This window comes from Paroedura picta, chromosome 1, assembly GCF_049243985.1.
Source record: "Paroedura picta isolate Pp20150507F chromosome 1, Ppicta_v3.0, whole genome shotgun sequence".
Taxonomy (NCBI): Eukaryota; Metazoa; Chordata; class Lepidosauria; order Squamata; family Gekkonidae; genus Paroedura; species Paroedura picta.
In genome coordinates, this window is record NC_135369.1 from 169,564,737 (window position 1) to 169,584,922 (window position 20,186).

General features: G+C 44.9%; 1 protein-coding gene across 1 annotated transcript in view; it reads right to left on the reverse strand.

Annotated features, from left to right (window-relative positions):
- HS1BP3 (HCLS1 binding protein 3) overlaps window positions 1-20,186 on the reverse strand; it is a 57,068-nt gene that overhangs the window by 20,294 nt on the left and 16,588 nt on the right. Inside the window, exons 5-6 of the mRNA XM_077311465.1 lie at window positions 6,191-6,348; window positions 4,476-4,611 (exon numbers count right to left, since the gene is read on the reverse strand). Of these exons, the coding sequence (XP_077167580.1) occupies window positions 4,476-4,611; window positions 6,191-6,348 (294 nt within the window). The remainder of the gene's footprint in view (window positions 1-4,475; window positions 4,612-6,190; window positions 6,349-20,186) is intronic.

Below are 20,186 nucleotides of genomic sequence, written 5' to 3' on the forward strand. Positions count from 1 at the left end.
TGTGCTACATTGTAGACGAGGGGTAAAATTACAGCAAAAAGGTTCACATAGCTCTCCTCTCTGCCTTGCGAGGGATCAAAATACTAAATTTGGTACTATTCTTCACCCTTCAGTTAACATCCCACCATCTATCACTTATTCTCCTGTTTCCATATGCCAATGAGGCTGGAAGATATACTTTTAATCGACTGAGCAGCTAGGCTAATGCTTTTAGCATTTTAACCACACTGTAATTCATATGCTCTTCGGAGTTTTAATCCTGACACAGCATTCTCCAGAATAATTATACTGAGCTTCACCTAATCAAAACATAGTATTTGTCACACTACCCAGATGTAATTTAGATTAACGAGCCATCAAAGGTTGCTCCTGTTAATACTGCACCAAACCTTAGTATTCATGGAGAGGGAGTAAATCAGAAATGGAGTAGTGGCAGCAGAATGGTATTTAAGGTATAAATTTCATTAAGTGCCCGTTTATTATAGATAAATATGGTTAGTTGTAGCCAGGTTTTTCACTGAATCTTGGCCAATAACCCCCTTCCTTATTACTGTCCCTATCCCATCCGGCTTCACTCCAAAAAGGTCCCATGATCTCCAATACAGCCTTTCTGGATGGTCAGAGGAAACACCTCTGTAGTGGACAGTACATGCAGTAACCTGGTTTGAGAACCTTGAGTGGCGGGGGATTCAAATGGGATTCAAAAACTGAGAGTGTCAGTTAAGAGTTAAGAATGACAGCTGAGAGTGGAGAGTTAAGTTGAGGGAGAAGATCAAGGAGGATCCTGGATTAGGCAAATGAAATGAGTAGCCTTTTTTGGGGGGGAAGTGGCTTTTAGCAAAGGGGTGTGTATGTGATCCCTATCAGGTGGTTATGAAGGAGAACTGAAACTTCTGTTAATGTTTCTGCCTTCACAAATGTAAGTATTTTTGAGACAAAGAAGCTTTTGCGTGTTTATTTAAGCTGTGACTGCAAGAGATTTCTCTCCACAGTTTGAAAGACCCTGTATAACAAAATAACTACCTGATTGTGACTATTGTTTATAACAAAGTTAGCTAATTCATTTTACCTGTTCACCTTCTAAATCCTAAACCTCATACCAACCTGGCCATTTCCCCTCAAAAGTGAAATAAAGCAGTTTGCTAGTCTTGAATCACCATAAGCTTCTCATGTGCCATGATCAGACAAAGACAAAAGAAGGAATTTAGTTGGTCTCTCAGTTCCTTACACTGGATCAGCATATCTCTATCTACATTTAAAAACTGGGTGGGGCAGACAGCAAAACCAAGAACAGCAGAACAAAGACACGGGACTGCCCAGTCCAAGAAATAGAAAAAAGGAATTTGGGAAGTCAGGAAATTGTTATAACTTCTTCCCTTTTTCACCAGCAGAACAGCTGGCTTGATCTAACCCTTGGACATTCCTTGATTTCTCCAAGCTAGGTTAAGACACTTGCTGGCTGTGGGTGGCCAGTTTGGCATCAACCAGAGCCCGGCCCGTGGAATGGGGTTCTTGAAGAACTTATGGGTGCCCCTTCTTGGAGATCTTCAGGAGGCACTACAAAGGCCAGAGCTTTTAACGGGGCATCTTTTAGAAGGAAAGGTTTGTTTTTTAAAAAATATTTGGCTTTAATTATTATCTGTAAGCCACCTTGAATCAATAAGAAAGGCAGAATATGAATGTATCATCAATCAATAAGTAATTCTGTACTTGATGGCCAGGGGGGGGGGTTTGAAATTGTGAACCATCTCCATTGAAAATGGTGTGCTTGAAATTATAAGAGATTACTGGGGTGTTAGGATGAACAATGGGCCATTGATGTTATGCAAATCAGCATGCTCTTGTTGCACAGAAGGCAGTGAACCTGAAGGACAGAACAGTTTGGATGAAGCAATCCATGAGAGCAGGAACTGTGGGCTCTCCCTCTCTCTTATTCTGCTTTGCCTCAGCATTTCTTGCTGACCTTAAGAAAGTTTATTCCTATAGATGTGGGACCCGTGTGGACCAATTGCTATACGGGTCAGGGAGGCTGCCCTGGGAAAAGGTTAAGGGGTGATATCACCCTTCCTTCCTCTTCCATCGGTGCAACTCTAACGGAATAAGCAGACAAGGTGATTTTGTTCCCTTCTCCCTCCCCAGGAAGAGGAGTCAACTTTCCCAGGGTCAGAACTTTCTCAGGGTCAACTGGAGAGTCAACTCCACCTCTAACACACACAAATGACAGCTGGTTTGTTCCTTATTTTCATCCATTCCCCCCCCCAAATGCCTTTAGTTTTCAATTACTGTTATATCTTGGGTGGCTACCTTTGCCACCCTCACAAACGTCAGTAGCTCTTGCATTCACAGCTGGATTCAACAGACGTTTCCTCAGAAACAAGCCAACTACACATAAGATCGCCCCAAAGCCAGCAGCAATGATAACCGATTCCCTTCTTCCCCAATCTTCTTTCTGCCAGATGCTGATGTCACTGTTGTCTCAGTGGCGGTCCAGTACTAGCACAGAGAATGACTCTCATTCTTCTTCCTGTACTGGCAAAGCAATGGGCTATTCATCACATGCCAAGCTCCAAGAAAACATGGGTGGCAGATCTCTGGGGCCTCTTTTATTCCACCGAGCAGGGAGAATATGGAATAGCTTGGGAGTGTAGGCCTATGACAGAAAGACAAGCTCAGTCCAGCTGTTTAAGCGAAGTCAAACGCCTCGTGAAATCATGTTCTGCAAACACGAGCGAATTTCCATCTCTGATGACTGGGCCGATCAAGCCAAAGAGGGAAACATGAGACGGTGAGCGTTCCTTCCCCGGCTCCAATAAAATCAAGTCATGCCAAGCAGATATAAGGCCTTAGAAAATCCAACATGTTGCCAAAGTATAAGCAGAGAGAAGGTGGTAATTTTCATTTACTTTGAGATACATTAAGGCGGGTGTTCCTGATGAGATGTATCAATACAAATGGAATTTGCTTAAATAATAGGAGTTGTAGAACCGTGTCCATTAAAGGGACCTCACAGGAAGGGTAGCTGCTACCCTTCCCGTCCACTGAGTATCGCTTATTAAAATTTTAGACAATCGTTAAAAGCTTCACATCTGGCTCACACCTCTCAAATGTAACTGCTTGTGTCCCATTAATGAAACGTGAGCGTACCGACTCTCAAAAATCAAAATACACTAGGAGGAGGAGGCTGTCCTGTTATCGGAAATCTTAGGGTACCAAGGCAAGTTAAAAGAAATAGCTTTCCGGGTCACGGTGCCAAAACATTGTAACTCCGTCCCTGATGAGATTAGTATGTCTCCCTCTATCGATGTCTTCTGCCAACAGGTAAACACTTCTCTGTTTTTGTTTGGCATTCCCACAGCAACTGCTTTAGCCTTTCTCACTGCTTTCAGTGTTGTACATTTATGACTTTTTATAGATCTGTTTCATCAGTCTAAATGCCGTTTTTAATCATAGAGTTGTAAAGGACCTCCAGGGTCATCTGATCCAACACCCTGCAAAATGCAGGAAATTCACAAGTATCTGCCCACCCACAGTGACCCCAATTTTATATTTGGCCCGGCCCTGATTCCCTCTCCCCGCCCTCCCGCAGTAAGAAGCTTCCCGGGCTGCAAGCTTGCGGCCTGGGAAGTTTTTTACTGCGGGGGGGCGGGGAGAGGGAGCCGCGTCCCGGCGCCATGGCCTTCGCGGCCCGGCACCGGGCCGCGTCCCGCAGGTTGGGGACCACTGATCTAGTCCAACCCCCTGCACTATGCAGGACACTCACAACCCTCTCGCTCATCCACTGTAACCTGCCATCCCCTTAAGTCTTCACAAAATCAGCCTCTCTGTCAGATGGCTATCCAGCCTCTGTTTAAAAATTTCCAAAGATGGAGAACCCACCACCTCCCGAGGAAGCCTGTTCCACTGAGAAACCCCTCTAGCTATCAGGAACTTCTTCCGGATGTTTAGATGTTTCTTTTGCATTAATTTCATCCTGCTGGATCTGGTCTGTCCCACTGGGGCAAGAGAGAACAACTCTGCTCCATCCTCGATATGGCAGCCTTTTAAATACTTGAAGATGGTTATCAGATCCCCTCCCCAGGCTAAACAGACCAAGCTCACTGAAGCTTTCCTCAGACGTCTTGGTTTCCAAACCCCTCACCATCTTTGTCGCCCTCTTCTGGACCTGCTCCAGTTTGTCTACATCCCTCTTCAACTGTGGTGCCCAAAACTGAACACAGTACTCCAAGTGTCTAAGATCTAGGTGACTCAGGTTCAAATCCCACCTCTGCCACAACATGCCCTGACAGACCAGAAATGCAGACTCATCAGAGGGCTATTGTGAAGATAAATCAAGTAAGGGAGAATCACATACACCACCTCGTGAGAGTAAGGTAGGGGCAACACTGTACAAGACAGACAGGTTTACCTCAGAGCATCTTTGAACAAGGCTTTGAAGTTCTAAAGTTTCAACAAGTGACCACTTGGGAGATAAATACCTCAATAGTTCACTGGTGTCCTCTTCAGGGGTAGGGGAGACGGTATGTTCTCTGCTCCCACAAGCCGTCGGCAACAGTAGCGAGTCACCCAGCATTACCTTTCCACCGAGGTCAGGATCTTCAAATAATTTCAGATCTAACAATTGAGCAGATGGATAACTTCCATTAGATTTTAATCGTACACAACAACCACGGACACTATGTTGGCAGGGAGTGGAGATGGGTACAGCATCAGTCCACCATTCACACGTTAAGATCTGCCCACACTTCTGCCCACATTTCAAGTGACAAACATGCACTCCTATGTCGTTGCACATCTGTGAACAGCAAGGCCACAACTGGACCAATAAGCGATCTCACCTTTGCAGATTCTTTTGATTCTTTTAGATTCAACTGGAATTCAACTGAATTCCAGGGGACTGATTGGCTGTTTTGACAAAGAATGATCAGTGGTTGTATTTGGTTGTGTGACACAGTCTACTGATGTAACAGAATTGATTTTTGCTATATATTCCCTGTCATGTCAGGCAGGGGTAGTCAACCTGTGGTTCTCCAGATTTCCATGGACTACAATTCCCATGAGCCCCTGCCAGCAAACGCTGGCAGGGGCTAATGGGAATTGTAGTCCATGGACATCTGGAGGACTACAGGTTGACTACCCCTGATGTAAGGAGTTCATAGTCTGACAAAGAGTGCTTGCACTTAAAAGCTCACACCCTGAATAAATCTTTGTTGGTCTTAAAGGTGCTAGTGGACTCTGATTTTATTTTGATTATTTTAGGCATTATTTAGGAATATCAGCAGAGATAAGCAAGAGCCCTTACCTATTGGTAGGCCATTATCCTTGCTGGTAACTCAAACCAGTCCCTTGAACATAAATCCAAATGAGTATATGATTCATATGCGTCAAGTGACAGCTTACTGCTTTCCGTAGGGACTGCAAAACGAAGCTCTTCCGCCAGGTTTATGGTTGGGGCAAGTGGTAGAGCAAGTGGTATAGGCCCCCCTTGGCATTGGTGCCTGAACTTCTTGGTTCCCCTCCTTGCTGCCCTTGCAATGGCCTTCCTGTTTTAAGGAGGGCCATGGGTATTTTTGCCATCTTTCAAGATTTTTGTGTATCGTAGTAATTGGAATATTAATGGGGTTTTATTGGATTTTTTTGTATGGATTTTCCTTTTACGTGATCTGCCGCAAGCCGATTTTCGAGAGCGGTGGGCTATAAATCCAATAAATAAATAAACTTACACCGACCCCAGCAAGGGACTTTGGAGCCAGTGAGAAGCGCGCATGGTGTGCCGTGGCTCTCCTCGGCAGTGTCTTCCTTGATGGCCTCCCTTCCAAGTACAGACTCTGCTTAGCTTCTGAGATCGTAAGAGATTGCGCTACACCTTCCCACTCACAAGATTCATAATCCAGTCTACTGTCCTATTATCACAATTATTGTTTGATTTTCTCCCAACGTGACTTTTAGTGTCTTTTGGGGGAGACTTTTAATGTTGTTTTAGGAAACTTTGTTGTTATTGGCCTGCTATTTTTAGCTTTTCGTGTTTTGTTACGTTTTCAATCTTCGTAAGCCATCTTAAGTGTGTTTTACAACAGAAAGGAAGAATTTCTAAGCCAGTAAAAGTTTTATAGGCCATGTGAAACTTCTACCCTTACTTGGGGAGCAGACAGCAGACAAACGGCACTGCGAAATGGACTATAAACACATTTACTTTCTTTGGCTGACGATATCCTCTTGCCGCCAGTGAAGGGAAAATCTTTAGCCGAGCCGAACAGCTCATTGTCTGGATCCAATTCCTCATCAAAAATTGTCAACTTGGACTTGTTTTCTCTGACAGGTGATGGCACAGGCTTCTTGGTCTTTTTGGATCTGAAGGTTAAAAATACAAAAAAATTAATCCAACAGATATTGCTAAAGTTCTTAAGACAACCTTGTGGCCAGTTTGACACACATGGCAACCCGATATGACGGTGGGGCCACCAAAGGAAGAGCAATAAATAGGCCTACTTGGGTCCTCATGGGGGACTCACGGGAGATTCAGTGCGGTGCAGTCAGAGAGCCGCTAGTTCAAATCCTCTTTTTGCCATGGAAACTTATTGGGTGATCATGGGCCAGTCACATGCTGTCCACTTAGCCTACCTCACAGGGTTATTGGGAGAAAAAAACGGAGATGAGAAAATCAATGGAAGCCACTTTGGGTTCCCACTGGGGAGGAAGGGGGAAAGTAAGCAATTCAATAAATTAATTAAATTGTGTTAGGAAAAGCTATGCATACCACGGCACCCCTAAATCTTTAGCAGAAGAGTAGGGTAAGAATGTAACAGATAAATCTATCCTTAGCAGTGAATGGCTTTGCAAGCCAGCAATGGTCTACTAAAATCTCTTCCAAAGCCAGCAGTGAACTTACACCCAAGCAAGGTCAGGATGTGGCCTACAACTGAACTGATTAATTGTATCCCACTGGGACAGAGAAAGTAATTTAAAACACTGGGAGCAGATAAAGAACTTAATCACAAGTACAATGTTTTTAGCAACTGTACTAGAAACAAAATACAAGTAGGCGATAAGACCAGCAAAGATTCCAAGAAAAGGCAACCTATATTTAATAGCTCTGTTAAAGAATTGCAGCTAAAGATGGGATCACTGAAATGTTCCGAAATCCAGCTTGCAGTAAATTTACAAAAAACATAAACCCAGTGAGAATCACGTCTCTGTTGCTTTTTGATCTCTTAGCAACTAGGAAAGGGGGAAGATCTGTGGTCCATATTTCCACATAAAATTCTTCATATGTTTTCGTAAGACTAAAGCTGATCTGATTGGAAGAGAAACTGTCCTGTATTCCAGGGATTCTAGTGATTCTACAGAAAATGCATTGGAACTGTTGTGAAAAGATTCTGTACCCAAATCTGGAAGTCCATCTTAGAAGGCCAGTCCTCCTTCGTTTTGAGTTTCATCAACACGGTTGTGAATTCTTCATAGGCATGGGTACAAACTGGTTCATGAGCCAAAATCCAGCATGAACTTGGTCCAGTTCATATCCCCCAAAATGATGTTCAGTTCAGGGAAGATACCTCCCCTGAACATTTCCTGGACTTCGTCTGGTTCAGTTCGACTGTTTGGGCCATTTAAATATCTGAACAGCGTGGGTCCTCAGCATACCTGTTAGGTTTAGAAACCTGCAAACCATTTCACTGATCTGTTGTGCTTCCTCCACTTCGAAGCAGGGGGAAGTGAATGAACCGGTATAAAGGCTGCTAGACATTCCAGCCTAACAGCTGATGGGCACACCTACCCTTCTGCCAGCCATTTAAACCTAACAGTGGGATGGGTCCACTCATTAGTCATTAGGTTTAAATGGCTGTGTGCAATCCGTTCTTTTCTCTTCACTGTGGGGAGAAAGCCACAGTTGGGAGAAAGGGGGATCTGAACTGGCTGTTTCAAAGACAACTCTGGCTAGTATTTGGATGGGAGACCACTAAAGAAGTCCAGGGTTGCTGTGCAGAGGCAGGCAATGGCAAACAGCTTCTGAACACCTCCTGCTTTGAAAGCCTTACAGGGTCACCATTAGTTGGCTGCAACTTGACAACCCCACTAAAGATTTCACGGCAATCCTCTTATATACCGGATGATGCGTGGCTTTTGAATCATAGGAAAGTTCTTCCTCCAGGCTCTGATGCTAAAGAGAGATGCCATGCAGAAACAAACAAACAACAACCGGCAGATGAAGGAGAAGACACAGAGACATAAGCACAAAGAGCAGCTAAATGTTGTTTAAAGGTTTGTATCTAAATAAAATAAATGGACTTTCTAACATTCCTCTGCAGAGTCTGGTAATCTTTCCCGCTTGCGTGCTTAATTTTGGATTTTCTACAGTACATTACTGATTATTCCAAGGAAGAAGCTCTAGACACACACACAAAAAGGATCAACCACATTCTTTGAACGTTACTAGGTCAAAAGCTGAGGTGGAATTATTTGTACCCATGGTTCTTCCTGCTTTCCCTTCCATGGGAATCTAATTTAGGACCTAACGCTGCCGCTTACCAGAAATTTAGATTCTCTACAGTCAAGGCACATCAAGGAAACACCATTCCCACATATCTGTATTTAGAATAGGCCTGTTCTCTCCCCTACCACAATAAGAGCAACAGTCATTGGCATAAAATGTACCCACGCTGTACCAGTGATGAAATGTACCTGCTCCAAATAGGCATAAGTGTCTTCTTGAACTGCAAAAAGGAGGGATTAAACTGAGGTTGCAAAGAAGCAATGGAAGCGGAATCCGCAGAAACACCACTGGAAGACATTCTCAAAAAGAGCTCTCCCATGAGAACAGACAGAAGCATTCTTGCCCTTCGCTGCTCACTCAGCTAGTCGTCTATTCTTAGGAACGTTTGTAACTTCCCTGGGTTCCTTTTTCTTTCTTTTCTTTTTGGCTAGGCCTGGCAAGTTCACTTCAAGGGCTCTGCAGATGGACTGAAAGGAGGCTGGGGCCGTGGTATTCCATTCTGACACGACTGGTTCAGTCTTGTGTTCCTGATGAATCGTAGAATCATAGAGTTGGAAGGGGCCATACAGGCCATCTAGTCCAACCCCCTGCTCAACGCAGGATCAGACCAAAGCATCCTAAAGCATCCAAGAAAAGTGTGTATCCAACCTTTGCTTGAAGACTGCCAGTGAGGGAGAGCTCACCACCTCCTTAGGCAGCCTATTCCACTGCTGAACTACTCTGTGAAAAACTGAGACCAAACTGCCGTTTGGAAACGAGGCAGATTGTGAGCTGGTGGGCAGAAAGGACTGGGTCGGTACTTGGCTCTTGTGGCCCTTTCTTGCATGCCCAGGGAAATGCCAATCACCACATTGGGATCAGTACACAACTTTCTCCCAGGCCAGACTGGCCAGGGATTCTGGTTTTGGAGGGGCATCATCCGGGCATGGAACTGGGGTCTCTGTGGGTAGTTGTAAATTTCCTGTATTCTGCATGGGGTTGGACTAGATGTCTATGATTCTATGAATCGTACTCTGCAGAACTGTAGAGGAGCAGGGAACCAGCCAGCCTGTATAACGGAAGAGCCAAACCACAAGGAATTTCAAAGCAAAGGAACAACAAAGAGACTCTACAAGGAAGTCTCTTTGCATAACTAAAAATATACAGCTTCACATTACTGATAATCTACATGTTGATTAGCAATCCAGCCCAAAGACTGGTCGTTGCAAATCTTTTATTTAGGAAGTGGCACACGCAATGTTTCACAATCAGCCATTAATTTATGTAGGAGCTCCCTGTGCAATTGTTTTAATGCACTACCATAAATCTGGTCATGGTTCGTACTTGGAAAACTGGCAACTGCTCTCCCGTATCATTTCTTTTCCCATAAAGATTCTCTAGGAAGCTTTTTAATCTCATAAAAACCTTTTCTTGGCATCCTTGTCACATAATGGATATTATTCCACATCCCACCTAGCCCCTTTAAATACTTAATTTTCATCTACAAAGAGCCATATTTGGTTCCACACAGACCGTATTTGGCAGAGGTTCCCCAACCTTTTTCAGTCTGCAGCACCTCTGGAAATCTGACACAGCATGGTGGGAGCAGCTGTAAAATGGCTGTCATAAAATGGCTGATGCAGAAGGCGAAACTAGCTACCGTCAGGTTCATATGACTAAAATCTCAGAAGTCCTCATGGGGACTTGTCCTGAAGTTGCCTTGCTCACCCCCCCCCTTCTTTCCCGTACTCTGGGTCACTGTTGTATGCTCGGCTATTGTGGCTGTTTCGTGCCCCCCAGGGTGACAACTGTAAAGTGTACTACTCTATGTTGACAAGAACCGTTCTGTGTGAAACTGAATTGTGTACATAAGGGGGAGGGATTTTTTGCCCCTATAATTGCTCTATGTTTTCCTTTGCCTTTGTCAACACTGAAGTCTTGTGATGCCATTGGTACTCTCCTGAATAAACTACTACGTTTCTAGCCTGAACTCTGAATTTGTCTTCATATGGAAGATTTGCCACGGAACATCACAGCCACAAAATGGCTGCCACTACTTACTGTCAGTCACACAGTGAAGATCTTCGGACTATAGTGGTAGCTGCTCCCATAGTGATTTTTTAAAAACCTGCACAGCCAAATATCCAAAGGCGAAACAGTCATAATTGCTAGGCAGCTAGCCCCGCCTACTTCAAAAATACATGGTGGGTGTCAGGAAAGGTGACGGTGCCCCCTGCCATAGAGTCATAGATTGCAGAACCCTGCCATGGATTGCATTTTAGTTACCTATAGAATTGGGGGACCCCATTTTACTAGCGGTGGAAGTTCCCTCCAGCATGAGGAATTTTCTTTTGATGCCAAACAAGAGCCTCTCTGGCATCACGGGAAGGCTTGTTGAGAGGGAAGGAAGTACCAGCACTAGCAAAACAAATCCAAGGCATCCAGCCCATGGTTTCTCACAGAATCAGAGCTTCTTCACTATCAAACTACATGCAAATAGAGGAGAGAGGAAACTTGTAAATTCAAGGCTCTCAAAGGCTTATTCCTGTTAGAACAAACCATGTATGTGAATTATACTATTTTGGTGGTTTCATCCCCTGGGCCAAAAATTGGGTTGCCTGCTCCCAGGGTAGACCAAATGCAGCAGGATTTAGTGGTAAAAGTCTCCAAGCCACGAAGACTCATGAAAATTGCAAACATAATGCCTATTTTCAAAGGAGGATTCCATCTAAATAAAGTAATGGCCAGGAGCCAGGAAGGGTTATTTACATGAAAATATTGCCAATCCCAACTTGGACTGCAGTCTTAAACGCTCCTACTTGAAAGTAAGTTCTAAAGAAATAAATGTATTGCTTCCAAGTGAAACAATTTTAAATCAGCACTGTGCCTACCATTATGGCAAATTTGGGGGCACTGTTATAAAGAGTAACAAATAGGATGGGGTAAAGTTCCTCATGCTGTGGAAGCCAGGCCGATTCCGCATGGGCGGTAAAGGCCGGGATGGTGTCTATATGGACCTGGGGTTAATTCCTGTGTCTATATGACACCACCACGAGGACATTGTTTGTTTATTTTGTTGGAAGGTGGGATAGTGTTCCACACAATCCCACCTTCCAGCAAAATAAAACATCCCCTGCCACCCCATCCCTCTGTACCAGAGCCTTCCTGCCAGCACTGTGTTTCTCAGGAAGACACCTGGTGTTCCGCTGAAATGTGTCCCCCGTAGGGACACAGTACGCTGCAGAACATGAAGCTCCACAGCAATGCACTGGCGGCAACCCAGAATGGCACCACTGGTGCGGAATCAACCACAGACCCGCATCCATGGTTCAAGTTCCCAATCATACAATGGAATATTGAAAAGTGACTTTCATATATAAATACACTAAAATACAAATGAAGCCATTTTACGCCAATTTGGCTGTCGGTTCACCAAGTATAGTATTGTCAGAGACAGAGTGAAGTAAAAGTCTTCAGCAAATGGATTTAAGACTTTCTTCTGAAGTCAGCTGGCAGAAAGTGAGGTTTGCTCAATAAACAGAAAAATGGCTAGGCTCTACAGATCTACTGAGCAAATGTAAAAAGGTTGCAGTAGCCCAGAAGAAATGTTTTGTTTTCTTACTTCTTTGTGGAAGAGCAAACCTTCATGTCAAATCCAGGAAATGATTCACTTTTACAAAAACAGCGCTGAGTGTTGTGTTTGTTCATCTGTGTGCAAGGAAAGAACAGCGTAATCATTGGAAAGAACCTTCGATGGCAAGGGGATTTTCTTCTGAGGGAAGACACGTTTCCTCAAAAGGAAGGCGGGAGGTAAGGACCGCACCTGACTTGAGTGGCATGGTAGAATTCAAGCCAGTATCTTTGCCTTAAATCAGTGGTAGTCAACCTGTGGTCCTCCTGATGTTCATGGACTACAATGACAACATGGCAGGGGCTCATGGGAATTGTAGTCCATGAATATCTGGAGGACCACAGGTTGACTACCCCTGCCTCAAATCATCTCAGATGAGACAGACTGTTGCTATTTTAGTCTTCCAGGAGAAAAAGTGACAGAAAACAGATTAGTCTTATTAAAATTCCAATAAACGCAAAGTGGTCCCTAGATGTCGGAGTTATTCTGTTTGGAGATTCTTCTAGTAGGAGCATACTGGGAAATTAGAAGAAAGGGAAAACGTATTGCATGCAAGCTACAGTCTGGAACACACCAGGCGATACGTCCGCTGAATTCATTAGCATTTACTTTTGCTTAGGATGAAACCATAAATGTAACTTTGAAGGGTGTGGCTCTGTTAAGTCCACATACAGTGCGCTTAATAGAAAGTAATTGGTGTAGTAGTGAAGAGTGGCAACTTCTAATCTGGCACACCAGGTTCAATTCTGCGCTCCCCCACATGCAGCCAGCTGGGTGACCTCGGGCTCACCACAGCACTGATAAAGCTGTTCTGACCGAGCAGTAATATCAGGGCTCTCTCAGCCTCACCCACCTCACAGGGTGTCTGTTGTGGTGAGAGGAAAGGAAAGGCGACTGTAAGCCGCTTTGAGACTCCTTCGGGTAGAGAAAAGCGGCATAGAGGAACCAATTTTTCCTCTTCTACCTCACAGAGTGTCTGTTGTGGGGAGAGGAAAGGGAAGGTGAATATAAGCCACTTTGAGACTCCTTCTGGTAGAGAAAAGTGGCATATAAGAACCAGCTCTTCTTCTTCAGTAATATCAGGGCTCTCTTAGTCTCAAGTCCCTCACAGGGTGTCTGTTGTAGGGAGAGGAAAGGGAAGGAGACTGTAAGCTGCTTGGAGACTCCTTCGGGTAGAGGAAAGCGGCATGTAAGAACCAACTATTCTTCTTCAAGTAATATCAGGGCTCCCTCAGTCTCACCCACCTCACAGGGTGTCTGTTTTGGGGAGAGGAAAGGGAAGGCGAATGTAACTCCCTCAGGTAGAGACTCCCTCAGGTAGAGAAAAGTGGCATATAAGTACCAACTCTTCTTCTTCTTCAAAAATGATTAGAATCAGGCAGTTCAATTTCCTTTCTTGGGACATTTCTGTCTCTCCAGCACAGGAGTGTTCAGCCAGCTCTATTTGGCCCACAAATTCATTTTCCCGGTGCTTCTGCTGCAATGGGCATGCGCAGTGCTGCCCAGAGATTTTTCCCATTGTTGCTCACAGACTTCTAGAAATAGTCCAGAAGATCCCCAACCTTCTGGAAAATCATGCCAGACTGGATTATTCAAAAAGGTCTTTTGCAGAGGGCTTGGGTTTGAATGCTTATCCAAGAGCTGCATTTATACAGGTGCACTCTGTGGACATATTTCATTTTTGAAATATTAAGAAATACTCTTATTGCTTTTATCTTGGAGGAAGTGGCTTTGTTCTAGGTGTTGAGAGCTACCCAGAGCTACCAGGAAGCAGAAATCTTTCAAGAAACAAATCAAATAAAACAGCAGAAAACCTGCAATTTGGCAATCCCACCCACCCCACTGGAGACAAAATATTTTGCAGCCTCTGGCCCTTTGGTGCTACCTTTTGTGCTTCCCGCACAAGTACTGGATGGGAAAAGCTGTCAGATATAGCAATACACACTTTCCCTGAGTGATAAGAAATTCCAATGCTACTTCATTCCCTCTGAAGGAGATACCTTGAAAACTAACAGCATTTTCACATAAACAAAAATTAAACGGCACACAGATGAAAGCAAAGAGGCACTCCTACAAAGCCTCAAAACACCACCCGGCCTCAAAACACCAGACAGCCAGACCCTGTCCGTGTCACAGTAAGTAACTCAGCACACATCTTTAAATAGCCGCTCCTGTTATAAAGGCAGCCTCTGGGCAACTCGGGTAGGGAAGCTGTTACAGACTGGAAGCAAACTCTGGCAAAGTCACCTGAAATCCAGGAAAGAAAGGCCGTGTGGACAGGAGCCCTCGACACAAACAAGAGATGCTGAGGCGCACTGGCCTTATATTTCCTAACACTCTCAGTGCAAGTGAGCATGAACCCCCACAAATCAGGCTTCTGTTAACCTACATAGACTTTCGCTGCCATGAATCCCGGCCAATTATTCACTTAAACTCATTAAAGGCTCGGGAAAACAGGCAACTGAAATGCGCCCCCCCCCCCCACACACACACACTTTGCCGTTTGCTATTGTCAACCGAAGGCTCTGTGAATCAAGTGATTCAACATTTCCTGTTCCACGGGGTGAAGGACCGGGGCCAATCGATGAGGTAATGCTCCTTCTGAATTCGAAGGGAGGGGCTGAGGCCTCCCGTTATTCTAAAGCCCTCGAGACAAAAGATGCTTCAGTCTGCCCAGTTAGTTCAACCGGAGGAGGACGGATTCTTGGACCGTATTTAGCTGTTCCAGCTACCTTCTGTGGGACTTCGGGGAGGTTTGGCCTAGTTCTCACAAACGGCGCGTTTGGATTATACCACTTCAGCCTGTCGATGAAGACTCATGTGGATGAAGGCGGCCTCAATCCCTGCCACCCAGTTCTCCGGCTGAGGAGACATAGATGCCAGGGGCATAGATGTAATTTCACTGGGGGAGCCTTCCTCATGGGCATGCTTATCAACTGACTGAAGGGATACAGCCCAAAGGATTGGCTCACACAAAAACACATGAGGCCAAATCAGGCCATTGGTATGTCAAGATCAGTACCGGCAGGAGCTCTTTGAGGTCTCAGAAAGAGGTCTGTGACATCATCTATGGCAGGGGTGGCCAAACAGTGGCTCTCCAGATGTCCATAAACTACAATTCCCATGAGCCCCTGCCATGTGCTGAGAGGGGCTTGTGGGAATTATAGTCCATGAACATCCAGAGAGCCATAGTTTGACTACCTCTAAACTATGGCCTGGTCCTTTCAGCTGGAAATGCCAGGGATTGAACTCCCCAATCTTCTACATGTCAATTTTTTATTCGGTTTATTTATTCTTGTATTTATATACCACCCTTTCCTAGGGGCTCAGGGCAGTTTACATACAATTTAAAAATTGTGCTCTCAGATGCCTAACACCATCCCAGGGGTAGTCAAACTGCGGCCCTCCAGATGTCCATGGACTACAATTCCCAGGAGCCCCTGCCAGCGGATGCTGGCAGGGGCTCCTGGGAATTGTAGTCCATGGACATCTGGAGGGCTGCAGTTTGACTACCCTCTAAAGAGGCAGAGTCCAGAAACAATTTCATTGTTTCCTTTTGTTCCCAGCCTCAGTTCCTTTCCCTATTCATTGGGCATATTAGCTCCTTTCTTCTCAGGATAGTTGAAAGAACAGGCATAGGCAAGATTGTAAAGCACCTTTGCAAATTCTTTTTAAAATTGATTTGTAAATTGAATGGGAGTAAAGCATATCCATTAAGATAGAAGGGAGCAGGAATTTCTTATCCCATCCGAAAGAACATTTCCTAAAATTCATAATAGTTCCACCACGGAGGACCTACATGGAGTTCCCTGGCGCAATATCGAAGAGACAGCTTGGTGTAGTGGTTGAAAGCAGCAGATTCTAATCTGGAAAGCTGGATCTGATTTCCTGCTCTTCCACCCGCAGCCAACTGGGTGACCTTCAGCCAGTCACAGTCCTCACAGAGCCATCCTGTCAGAGCTCTCTCAGCCCCCACCTACCACACAGGGTGTCTGTTGTGTGGAGAGGAAGTGACTCCTTTGGGTAGTGAAAAGCAGGGTATAAAAGCCTACCTGATTGGTAGGCAATGAGTCCCAACTCCTCCCACCACACTCTTACCATTTTATTTATATGTTTAGAAGTTAGATTCAGGTAGATGTTAAACATCGCCAAGGGGATGTTTATTGGGAGCTTGGGCAGACCTTGAAGGGTTACCAGGGATTTCGAATGTGGAAGCAAAACAGTTTTCATAACTTTTTGTAACATGTGAGAAGACAACTGGGGTTTTCATGATGGAACACGTGACTTAAACCCATAAGGACTATTATCTAGTTCTAACCACACAGCCTCCTGGCAAACAGATGGAGAAGAAACAGAGGTAGTGACAGATTTTATTTTCCTGGGCTCCAAGATCACTGCAGATGGGGACTGCAGCAAAGAAATTAAAAGACGCTTGCTCCTGAGGAGGAAAGCTATGGCAAATCTAGACAGCATCCTAAAAAGCAGAGACGTCACCCTGCCAACGAAAGTGCGTCTAGTCAAGGCTATGGTCTTCCCAGTTGCAATGTATGGCTGTGAAAGTTGGACCATAAGGAAGGCTGAGCGTCAAAGAATTGAGGCTTTTGAACTCTGGTGCTGGAGAAGACTCTTGCGAGTCCCTTGGACTGCAAGGCGAACAAACCGGTCAGTCCTAGAGGAGATCAGCCCTGACTGCTCCTTAAAAGGCCAGATCCTGAAGATGAAACTCAAATACTTTAGTCACCTCATGAGAAGGAAGGACTCCCTGGAGAAGAGCCTAATGCTGGGAGCGATTGAGGGCAAAAGAAGAAGGGGACGACAGAGAATGAGATGGCTGGACGGAGTCACTGAAGCAGTCGGTGTGAGCTTAAATGGACTCAGGGGAATGGTAGAGGACAGGAGGATCATTGCTCATGCAGTTGAGATGGGTTGGACACGACTTCGCACCTAATAACAACAACAACCACACAGCCAGTGAGAAAATTGTACTTCATGCCCTACCTCATATAGTACGGACAACCTGAACCAGATTAGACATGACATGGGAATGGGGAATATTTAAAATCTGTGTTTCAAAGGTTTATTAGTTGTTTCTTTCCTTCATGTCTTGCTATCCTAACAAATGTAACAGATAAGGATTTTGTAGTTTGGTTGGGCCCCACATTGGTTTCAAAGCGCATGTCACATGCATAATGTAGCATGTAAAAGATTCATGATCAGGAATTCCCAAGGAGCTTCCAAGAAGCTCCGACCAGCAAAGGAGGTCATGAAGCTGTTTAATTATTGCACTCCATACAGGTTCCCTGTTCTAAATTGTCCTCCTCCCTTGACACCATTATGAATCATGCAGAAGAAGTTGGTGCTTGTATGCCACTTTTCTCTACCCGAAGGAGTCTCAAAGTGGCTTACATTCACCTTCTCTTTCCTCTCCCCACAACAGACACCCTGTGAGGGAGGTGAGGCTGAGAGAGCCCTGATATTACTGCTCCGCCAGAACAGCTTTATCAGTGCTGTGGCGAGCCCAAGGTCTCCCAGCTGGCTGCACATGGGAGAGAAGCAGGGAATCAAATCCAGTTTGCCAGATTAGAAACCACTGCATTTAAGTACTACACCACACTGGCAGGGGGAAGGATGGATACAGCCTCATTTCCTCTTGATAAATATAAAAAGATGCTCGGGTCTAAATAGGGCAGTGAATACGCCTTGCTTGGAACAAGCTATTCCCTACAAGTATTTGGTACGTTGTCCCTGATGCTTTACACCCTTGGGGGGAGACTATGAAATAGACAGGCCTCCCACTGGAGCTAGCTAAGCTATCTTTATTCCTGAAAAACTGGAGTTCAGAAAGTTATCCCCTAAGAAACCAGGGATACAGTCTACCACCACAGATCGGGTCTAAAGTAAAATTACATAGGAGGAGGAAGAAATGACTGTCCCTAAAGAAAAACACCCACATTCCCTACTTTCTTTCTTAACAAACTACTGTGAGCAAAGACTGTTCATTTTCATGGTATTTAGTCATTTAGACCAGTGGTCCGCAACCTTTTTTAGGCTGCGGACTGGTGGGTGTGGGAGGGCGATATGGCGGCCCCACACGCGCGTTTGTGCCATGCGCGGCCGTTTCGCCCATGCACACATGTGCGGCTGTTTCGCGCATGCACACATGCGGCCGCACATGGCGCAAACGTGCATGCCCGGCCCGGCCGCGCATGCGCGTTTGTGCATGTGGCCGCACTTCCCTCTCCCCCCTCCTCCCGCAAAAAGAAGCTTGCGGCCTGGGGGGGCAGGGAGAGGGGGCTGGAGCCCGGTGGTTGGGGACCACCGATTTAGACCAACCTTCTTCAACTTTTTTACTGTTGAGAAACCCCTGAAATATTCTTCATATTTCAGGGGTTTCTTAACAGTAGCACAATTGTGCAGAATATGGTTGGGAAGCATAGTTGTGTACACGCCCACCGTGGATCCTTCCCCTTCCACCAGGCCCATCTCTGGCCATTTTGGGAGGGAGGATGGTATATGGTCATATCACCCGATAAATGTTTAACAAATTTAAGAATAGATCAGAAATTAATTAACTCCTGTCCATTTGGGGAACCCTTCCAGGGCTGTCAAAAAATCTTGAGGTTTCAAGACACCTTGGTTGAGACAGCTTGGTTTAGACTATAATACATCCTAACAGGGCAAATCTTAAGCAGAGGTACACCTTCTGAAATCAGTGTCATTATAGAGTTGTAACTGTTTAGGATTGCCCTGTAAAACGCATGTTATGTGTACAAAAACCTTCATCCCACCAATCTAAAAAAAATCTGCCATTTAAATTCATACAAAAGATGGAAGCGTCGGGAATTTCTACAAAACCCTAACTGAAATGAACGGGAGTGACTCTAAAACAGCTCTGTTAAGCAAAATTGATTTACCATATTCTTAAAAAATGTTATGTGGTTCTGAGTCACCGCTATATCTACATATTTGAGGGTCTGTTTGTGCTCACTGTCAGTTTGCAAAAGATGTCATCTAAAAGCTGCAGCTCTGACAAGCAGCTGGGATTGGAAGCCGTGCAAACATTTTCGTCATATACCCAACCGTAGTCTCCAAACATGCTTCCTGGACTCAGCAGTTGTGAAAAGCAAATCTCAAAGAGTTTGCAGCTGTGCACTTGGACAGGTGGCTGTATAAGCTGAATGCTTCAAGCTATATATGTTCCTGTTTCCCTCTCTCTACCAAAAGATAGTATAATATAGATAATGCAATATACATATGTGAAGATTTTCACATTATTGTTCTAAACTAGATGTCATTTGTTGTTGGTCAATTTTTGAGTAAAGCGATACAAGGATGGGGGTTTCTTATAGCAAATCCCTTTCTGTTCACGAGCCATCTCTGAAGCGTCATTCCCCCCACCCCCTACTCTTTTTTGCCACACAATCTTCCTCAGAGGGCTTTTTTAACATTCTGAGCTGAGCGCTATAGTGCTAAACCAATATAGCGATTCAGTGCTATAGCAGCACCACTGAGTTGGAGTCAGGGGATTCTAGGCATCTCAATGGCACTATAACACTTGGCTTGGAATGGATGATCACATGACAAAAATGGGCAGAGGGAAAAGCAGCACTATAGGAAGCTCTATGGACATTTTAAACAACACACCACTGTGATTCAGAAGCTCAACAAAGAGGTAGAAAACAGAAGAAAGCAGTTTCCCTCAAAAGCGGCTCAAGCACGCTTTGCTAACCCAATGCAAACAGTTTGGCCACCCCTGCCCTATAGCTTGACACTCCTAATTTTAAAATAATAATCGATACAAAATTAGAAACCTTCAACATTGGCTAGTTTGTACCCTTCATAAGCTACAGTAGTAGTTTCATAACCACCCTTTCTTTTATGTTAAAGGTAAAGGTATCCCCTGTGCAAGCACTGGGTCATGCCTGACCCTTAGGGTGACGCCCTCTAGCGTTTTCATGGCAGACTCAATATGGGTGGGTTTGCCAGTGCCTTCCCCAGTCATTACCGTTTACCCCCCAGCAAGCTGGATACTCATTTTACCGACCTCGGAAGGATGGAAGGCTGAGTCAATCTTGAGCTGGCTGCTGG